The sequence below is a fragment of the Psammomys obesus genome, unplaced genomic scaffold (assembly GCF_907164565.1).
Source record: "Psammomys obesus unplaced genomic scaffold, mPsaObe1.curated_primary_1811, whole genome shotgun sequence".
Classification (NCBI taxonomy): domain Eukaryota; kingdom Metazoa; phylum Chordata; class Mammalia; order Rodentia; family Muridae; genus Psammomys; species Psammomys obesus.
In genome coordinates, this window is record NW_026586589.1 from 5422498 (window position 1) to 5431374 (window position 8877).

Sequence of the window (8877 nt, forward strand, 5' to 3'; positions counted from 1 at the left end):
TATTCAAAATAATCTGGTGGACACAACAGTGAAATGTGGAATGAAGACAGAACCAACCATGGTTGTTTGCTTTTGCCTCAGGCTCCGGGACAGCTTGACTTAGCACTGTCCCTAAGCCCCCACCCCCACCCCATGTCACATCACTGTCCTCCTACTTAAGAACCAGAGAGGAAACAGATTGGTGTCTGTAAGCTTGGAGGGCATCGCTTTCAAAGGGGAGGAGTTGTTGTACAGAGAGTAGGTAGTGTTGAAAATGGCCACCTTTCCATCTAGGTGATGGGTTCCAAAATGTTGAGAGAGTAAAATTTTCATTTTTTTTTTAAATTTTAGAAATTGCATACTATTCAAAAGGGGGAAATAAAAGAATCCTGGGTTGGGGAGAAGTGGGGTCAGGATCAAGGCTAGTTCCCTGATGTCAATCTGGCCCCAGCTGGAATGCCTGGATGTCTGGCCTGCCCCACCCTCAACCCCAGTCATTTCCAGAACTAAGCTTTCTCCATCAAAGCCCCTCTCTGAGTCTTGTCTCTAATCTACCTCCCAACAGCAAGGCCCGGATCCTGTCCACTGCTTAATGGTTCCCCTGTTTGGCTTCCTTCATCCCTTTAAGGTCCCTGAGCAAGGATCATGTCAGTCTCTGGGATATGGTGCATCCTGTAACAAAATATAGCATATTAGAGCATCAACTCAGTTTGGCAAAAATAAGTCACCAAAGGCCCACTATTGAAAACTGATACTGGAACAAAGCATTGGGAGATGGTGAGGGAGAGCAGTAATGAACTCCAGGGCTGGGGGTGGGGAAAAAGGCAGAGAGAACTCTGAGGCACGTGCCAAAACAAGTCACCCAAGCCATAAAGGGGAAAGCCTCCTTGAGGGGCGACAGCTTGTGAGCTGGCCCCTGGGGAGGTCAGGTAGAGACACGTTCAGACTCTGCGGCTGGCAGGCATGGCTCTTGGTGGTTCTTCAAGGGCACAAGACTGGTACACCAACCTATCTCTGCTGCGGGGGGTCGGGGCGGCTTATTAGAGTCAACAGAGAATGGAGTTTGGATGCACTGTAAGAACTGCTGGGGACCCTGAGTGTGTGGGGGTGGGGAGTACTGATGCAGAGTCCTCATCTTCAACTCAGTTCAGAGTCTGAGCTCTCCTAGGGTCCAGACGCCCGAGGCTTCATGCAGCTTGCAGAGAAGTGAGGGAATGTGGAGATGGGCCCCGCCTGGCCAGCATTTCTCCCAGGAGACCTACTCACTAAGGTGTAGAGAGTTCCATTTTCGACTCTAGGGGGCTCTCTGCCACTGCCGCTGTCAGGATTTGCTCTTGGGAACAGGGGCTCCAGCAAATTGAGCCCAAAGATGGCCAAAACCTACCGGAGGAAATGCAAGCTAAGCCCAGAGCTAGCAGCCGCTGTCCACAACCTGCCGCTACTCTCACTTGTCCTTCTGAAGAAGGGCAGAGCTGGCACGGAGGAACAGGACTACCACCCCTTTCTAGCTTTCTCTTGAGGCTTTCTAGCTTTCTTTTAAGGGTCTGAGCACCCTCCGGTCCACCGAGAAGCAGACACAGGCAGGAGGATGGGCTGGCAGTGCCTTCCTACCTGGATTTGAGTCAGTAGTCATGGAGGACAGGAACAGAATTCTTTGGTTTGTCCTGGGGCCTGAGCACGCAGCAATAGCGACAAAGGGAAATAAGGCAACGGTTGGGGAGGGGGACAGGCACCTCAAATGGCCTTCACAGAGTTGCTTGGTAGCCTACTCCCTCCTACCCCTGTGCTGTAGCTTCGGAACCCCGGTGATGTGAGCTCACCTCTGTCACAAGTGCATCACAGCCAGAGCTCACCACGATCACGTTTACCAAGGTTTTTGTGAGGCAGATAACGCCTCTCTCCTTCCTCCTCTTCTCTCCTCTTCTTCCCTCCCCTCCTTCCTCCTCCTCTCCTCTCCTTCTTTCCCTCCCCCCCCAATGCAGAGAATGACACCCCGCTTAGACACTACATTCATTTTAAAAAGCCTGTGCCCACAGTGAGGGGAGACCCTAGAGACCAATGGGAAAGTTTCTCCAGATCTTTCCCAGCAGTCCCAGGCAGCCGCCCCTGAAGGCAGGCGGTACTGGAAAACAAACAAACAAACGAAAAACACCCAAACCAGTCCCAACCCCGATTCCTTGGATAAACCAGACAATCACAGCCCCAAGCTGAGCAAAGAAAACAACGATGCTCCAATGGCTTGTTGTAAACGGCCCTTGCAGCGGCTGAGTCAACCTCAGCTGGGGTTTGGGGCTTTGGGGTATGAGGTGCCTGCAAGGCAGTGGGTTTGGTGCCTGGTCCGGGGGTTGAGGGAGAGGCTGGAAAATTCCACAACCCACTCCTTTACCGTTCTCGGCTCAGTGTGCAGTCCCACCTGGGGGTTCGTGCTTCCCTGGCCATTTGCTGCCTAGCTTTCTCCTCTCCCTGAAATCCACCCCCCGCCCCGCCCCTCATTGTAAGCTAGGAGTTAGCGCTTTCACCCAACCTAACCCTAGCCCCAACAGGCATTTGTTCCGTAAGCTCGCACGCTATCCCCTTTAGGGTTGGAAGCTGAAAGCACCCACCACATTCTCTATGGATTCTCCGAATCCTAGCCGTGAGGGGCCCCTTAGCTCTTGCATCTTGACAGCCCGGTGTGAACTAACTTACTCCCTTATTCCTGGACCCTTTATCCACAGTGGCTCATTCCTTCCTCCCTGTTCTACTTGGCACCGGCTCGGTGATCCCCCACCACCTGCCTCCCACTTACCACCGCGCTGGGCAGCTGCGAACAGGAGGCCAGAAACGCCTTTGTTTCTTCTTTATTTGCGGATATAATTATTATGCACCGCACTCTAAATTAGAGATAGATTTTTTTTTCTGATATACATTTCATCTTATTCACCACGAGCACACCACACGCACAGAATACAGTTCCACAACCGGATACATTGCACAAGATGAGTTTGGGTTCCTGAAAACTGGCAGGCAAAAAAAACGGCCCCTGCCGCGGCTTCTCCGGATGGAAGTCGCCCGCCCGAAATGGATTTCCCGGTCAGCCTTTCAGGCCGCAAAGTTGAAAATGTCTAGGGCATGGGGAGCGCTCTTGCTGGAAATGGGCTGGGCGCTGTAGATTCCGAGCACTGAATGGCTGTGAAATGTCCCCCACCCCAACCCCAGGAGAAGTTTCCGAGCCTGCGAGCTGCGTGCGCCCCTTTCCCCTCCCCTCCCACCCCCGTCGGGTGTTTGGAGCCAAAGCTTCGAGGTGGAGGTGTTCCGGGGGGGACAGAGAATACCCTCCCTTCACAAATACGCTCCGCTCCCTATCCCTTCCCCCAAACCGGGGTGGCGTGGAATCGAAAGGACGACAGAAACGCAGACGCGGTGGCCCTTGGGCGTCTATCCCCTCCCCCACCCCCACCCCGTCCCCGAAGAATCAGCCACTAGGAACCAGAGGTGGTGAAAGCTCGGCCTCCCTAGCGCGGCGGAGCACGGGGCTGGGGGAGGGGGGGCTCCGGAGGTGGGGAGGGGAGAGGGGGGGGCGGATGTGAGGGGGAAGAGGGGCGGGCTGGGGCGGGAGCTGGGGCGGGGGAGGGTGGGAGGCAGGGCCCTCGCCCCCTAGTCCTCGGCGTTGGTTCGGTAGGCCTCGATGAGGCCCTCGAGTGAATGCACGAAGCCGGACACGCTGCAGATGCCGCCGATGACGAAGATGGCCACGTCGAAGAAGACCTGGTGCCACAGCAGCTTGCGCCAGAGCAGGCGCAGGTGGAAGAGGCTGGGCAGCAGGAAGCAGAGGCCGGCTCCGGTGAGGCTGCCCGTGAGACCCATGAGCAGGGCGAAGTGCGGCACGTAGATGGCCATGAGCAGCGTGAAGACGACCAGCGCGCAGCGCAGCGTCAGCCCCCAGGACTTGAGGCGCCCGTCGCCCCCGTAGCAGGCGGGGAAGAAGGCGCGGCTGCCCTCCTGGAAGAGCGACTTCTCCAGCACCTCCACGGCCGCGAAGAAGGGCAGCGGGTAGGAGAGCAGCGCCTTGGCCACCAGGAAGAGGTTGACGACGGCGCGGATGGAGCCGGGCAGGTTATCCGTGATCACCTCCTTGGTCTCGTCGGCCCAGGTGAGGTAGGCGACGAGCGCGAAGAGGCCCTTGAGCACGCAGGCGGCGATGTGCGTCCAGTTCATCATGCAGTGGAACTCGCTGGGCTGCTGCATGTTGCCTTCGAGCGAGGGCAGGAAGATCTGCGACGTGTAGCTGAACACGATGATGCCGATGGAGATGGGGAACTTCTTGACGTCGATGTAGAACTTCACCTTCTCCCAGGCCCAGTCGCGCGCGCGCGAGAGGCAGTAGGCGATGACCAGGATGTTGATGACGAAGTGGGCCAGCGTGCACAGCAGGCTGAACTTGGACACGGCCTTGAGGTTCTTCAGGAAGGCACAGGGCAGCAGCACGGCCGTGGCGATGATGGACCAGGACTTCTGCGACACGGGCAGCCCCGGGAAGCTGTTGTACATGAGGTTGCCGCTCACCACCACGTACAGGATGCACGTCATCACCAGCTCGATGATCTGCGCCACGTTGACCACGCGGCCGCCCAGCGTGGGGAAGCGAGGGGCGCAGCAGGCGTTCGCAATGGCCACGTACGAGTCCCTCACGCGCACCACCTCGCCGTCTTCGTTCTCCTCGTACAGGCACGCGATGAGGATCTTACCCGTGTAGCAGCACACCACCGCGGCGAAGATGATGAGGAACAGGCCCAGGTAGCCGCCGTGGAGGATGGCGTAGGGGAGGCCGAGCACGAACATGCCCTGTGGTGCAAAGAGGCAACCAGACCCTGGGGCTCAGACGCTGCGGCCTTCGAGGGGGACCCGGAGGAGGGGGAGGGGGGACAGCCCAAAACTATCGCTAGGGGGCGCTGGGGGGAGAAAGCCATCCCTAAACCGGCAGAGGGAGAGGGTGAGGGTGAACGCTCGTGCAAGGGGCCCTCAGGCAGGATCCGGGTGTCAGGTCAGAAGGAAGACCGGCGCCTGGGGAGTACGGAGGAGGCTGAGGGTAGAGAGGGAAACAGAGATGCTTTCTGTGGCTGCGAATGGATGGCGGTGCAACCAGAAGGGATGGAGCACAGCGACTAGGTGCAGGGACCCAGAAGGGCGCTTTGGGAAGCTCTGGGGAACTGGACGCTAGAGTCGCGGTGGCCTGGAGTGGGAGGCTTATTAACGCGGGAAACCCGAGCGTCTAAGGGCCAGACCAGGAGAGTCGAGGTCGGGTAGGGAGGAGCTGGCTGAAAACGGAAGGAGGCCAGAAAGGAAGAGACATGCAGACGCTTTGGGTAGGCACAGGACTTGAGGGGGACCGAGAGGGAGCGGGGATGCTGGCTTGGAAATAAGAAACCCTGGGACAAGGCTGGAGTTGGGACGAGGGCGAGCCCTAAAAATGGTATTAAGTGGGGTATGCTGGCGGGGGGGTGGTCACAGTAGGGACCCTTCCAAGCCAGGGAGCCCTGCCGCTGCGGAGAAGCCTAAGCCAGAAGCTCTGTAGCACCCGAGGAGATGGAAACGCCGAAGCTGCGCAGTGTGCTTTATAACTGACACCGAGAAGAAAAGCTAACGAAATCCAGGGCTCCCGAGGTCTGCCAGCCTCCTGCCTACCTTCCGGCCTCTCTCCAGCTACAGACAGACCCTTGAAAGACCCGGGGAGAAGCTACCCGGCCGCAGCAGAGGCCCCGCGAACTCCAGCCCAGTCCTGTGTTCTGTCAAGCCTGTCTTGTCTGTAGCTGGTGCGGTAGAGTATCCTCCGTATCCCGCCGAGTCTGCGGTCCAGGGAAACCCAGCTGTTGCCTGCCACCCTCCCCCAAAAAACCCTGTGTTCTCTGTCTCAACGATTCCACACTCCGTAGATGCTAGGCAGCCGAGACCCAGAGCCCAGGGGCGCCCAGAATCGAAGCCTCCTCCCTCCCCGAAGCTGGGACCCGCCAACCCCCGCCAGCCCCCAGGTTCGTTTTGTGAACTCCAAATCCTTTAGCTGCGGAGCCCGGTGCTCCCGGGGGGAACGGGATTGGGCTCGGGGTCGGTAATAGGGGTCACAGATGGCGGGTTTCTCGGGCCCTGGAGCAGCCTGGCCGGCCCACGGGGGAGGCCCTCAGGCTTCTGCGGCGCAGCCGGGATTTCGCGCGAGAGGAGCTGGTCTTCGCGGCCTCACGGCGCAAACACCGTAGGGGCCCGCGCACACCGGCCTGCATGGCTCCAACAGCGCTGCAGGAGCTCAGAGGTGCCGTCTGCCCGAGTGTGCGCTTGTGTGTGCACGCCTAGTGCGAGCTAGTGCGTGGATAATTGCTGCTGTTGCGGGGCGTCTCGGGGTACAGGCAAGTGTGTTTGGGGTGACTGCGAAATGTAAACAGATGCGTGTCCTAGGCCTGTTTGCTGGCAGGGTAGGATGCTGATGGCGCGTGTCTGCCTCTGTACCTGTGCAGGACTTCTGCGCGCGTCGGGAGGAGGAGACTACCAGCTCAGCCGTCCCCCCCCCGCCCCCCACCCTCGTCCTCTGGAAAACGCAGCTGTGGCTCCTTTCCGGAGCCCCAAGGCAAACTCCTTCCTTCGGATCCTGATTTTCTGTCTCCCTCATTCCCCTCCCTCCCTTAGGCCCTTCCCCACCGTCTCCAGCGTTTGCAGGATTTCTGGATTTGTGCCCCCCCCCCACCTCCCCCAAACCCCAGCCGGGCTGTCCTGCAAAGGGAGGGGGGCAGCAAGAGGAGGAGAGTGAGGAGAGTGTGTGGATCTGTGCAAGACACCAGCCGGGGGCGGAGATCCCCGCACAGCTAGGAAGGTCGGAGAAGGGGAGCCCTGGCCGAGGGGAGGGGGCACGGCAGCCCAGAACTCCGCAGGGCTCCTGTGGGGGCAGCGCCTGGCGAGCAGAGCTCGGGTGGGGGCGAAGGTGGGGGCCGGCGGAGCCGGGAATCCCGCGCTCACCTGAATGGCGTTCGTCACGTTCCAGCCCGCCTCCCACGCCGTGATCTTGGGCTTGTCGTGACCCCCAAACTCGCCACCTACGGCCTGGTCCTTGGAGCCGGAGGGCGGCAGAGGAGCGCCGCCGCGCTGGTAATGGATGTCTCCCTCGACGGGAGGCTCGGCGCCCTCGTCCCCGCAGGGCTCGCCCTCGGACTTCAGGATGTCCATCTGCAGGCCCTGGCGGTGCTCGAAGTCGAGGTCGTCGCAGTGTGCGAAGCCCACCGCCTCCTCATCCGTGGCCGCCTGAAAGCCCATCCTGGCAAACATGCCGCTCACCTTGGCCTGGGACTTGTTGGACACGGACGTGGCCACGTTGGTCAGCTTGCTGCGGAGCAGGGTGGCCATGGCAGCGACCGGACGGGAGGAAAGGACAGGAAGGTCTGGGGACGCGGCGGGCGCGCGTCAGGGCAGCTTGGGCCGCTACCTCCGCTGGCTCTCGGCGCGGCGCCCCGGGGCGCTCTGGCTCATGACCCTTGCGCAGGGCGTTCGAGGCGGGCTCCTCCCGGCGCGCTAGGCTGACTCTCGGTGGGACCGGCCCGGGAGGCGACGAGTGCACTGCAGAGCTGGCGCGGGTGCCGGCTGGGCTGCGGAGGGCGGCGGCGACGGCGGCGTCAGAACGGCGACGCGAGGCTGGCGCGGCGCCCCCACGCGGGCGCAGCCCAATGCGCCCGCGCCCCTCGGAGTCAGGCGGTGCGTGGGCGGAGGGCAGCTAGGGGATGCTGCCCGAGCCAGGGGTGGGAGTGGGGGTCGGGAGGTGGGGGGGCACGGAAGGTTTCGGAAGCGCGACAACGGCTGGAGAAGGGCATCCCTTGGGGAGGCGGCGGGAAGGGGCACGCGAAGGCCGGGGTGGGGGCCCCCAAGTGCTGCATTTCTGGAGGAGGTGCTAAGCGGGCGTCCTGGCCCGTCCCACCTCGCCGCCGCCGCAAGGAGGGAGGAGTTCGTTGTGGGCTGGTTCTCAAGGTCCCCCACCCCCGGACCAACCCTCCAGAGTCCCCAAGCTGTGCGGGCCCCAGATCCTTTAGCTAACCGTCGGGATAACCATCAGGACAGTTGCGGGTCTCTAGAGGAGCCAGCCGGGCGGGCCTCTGTTTGCCTCCCTGCCATCTATCATCCGCTCTTAAATCTGGCTGCCAAGTCCATCTTGATGACAGAAGTGACCGTCTTGGATCACTTTTAAAGACGCTCAGCGCCAGGCTGAACCACCTGAGCTGTTTCTGCCGTCCAGGGGTGCCAGGATGGAAGCGGGTGGCTTGCCACCAATTGCTCTCCAGATGCGCGCAGAGTGGAGGGCTGGCTGTTGGCCTTTTTTCCCCTTTCTTTCTTTCTTTTTTTTTTTCTTTTCTTTCCTATGAGGGCTCGGAAGGAACGGGGAGGAACTCTTGAGGATGCCTCTCCGTAGCCAGTGCTTACGCTGAGAAGGGCAGGGTAGAGGAAAGGCGGGCGTACGACCCTGCGGACCAGGGCGCAGAAACGCCGGCGCTCTCCGCCAGGCTCGGATCACCGCCCCCCCGGACTGTGAGAGTTCGGGTATTTCTGTTGCGTGTGCGCGCGCGAGCAGGAAGACGAAAGAGATCCAGAGACAAAGACATCGCATCAGATACCGGCTGTGGGTTGGCGCTGTGTGAACTCTGAGCGTGAGGTTTGGAAACCGTGCGTATTCCGTGTGGGGTTTTGTGCGCAGTGGATTCTCCGGGCGGAGATGGTGCTCCTGAATAGAGTTGCCTGCGTGGGTGCGGGCGAGAGCCCCTTTGTAGTCCCCAGAAGGTGCGGGTCGGCTGCGGCTGCTTCGCTGCTCCGTGAGGGTCCCTACCCACGTCCCTAGCGGGGTTCTCTCTCTTAACTCCTAAGCCCCAAACCACCGGATGGGACCAGCCTAGT

General features: G+C 60.5%; 1 protein-coding gene across 1 annotated transcript; it reads right to left on the minus strand.

Annotated features, from left to right (window-relative positions):
• Positions 1 to 3576: 3576 nt before the first annotated feature.
• On the minus strand, positions 3577 to 7609 carry Slc32a1 (solute carrier family 32 member 1). Its single transcript, XM_055602249.1, has 2 exons — positions 6961 to 7609; positions 3577 to 4803 (listed from the first exon to the last, which is right to left on the minus strand). Exons 1-2 carry the CDS (start codon positions 7342 to 7344, stop codon positions 3616 to 3618), a joined length of 1572 nt encoding a protein of 523 aa, XP_055458224.1. The 5' UTR covers positions 7345 to 7609; the 3' UTR covers positions 3577 to 3615.
• Positions 7610 to 8877: the final 1268 nt, after the last annotated feature.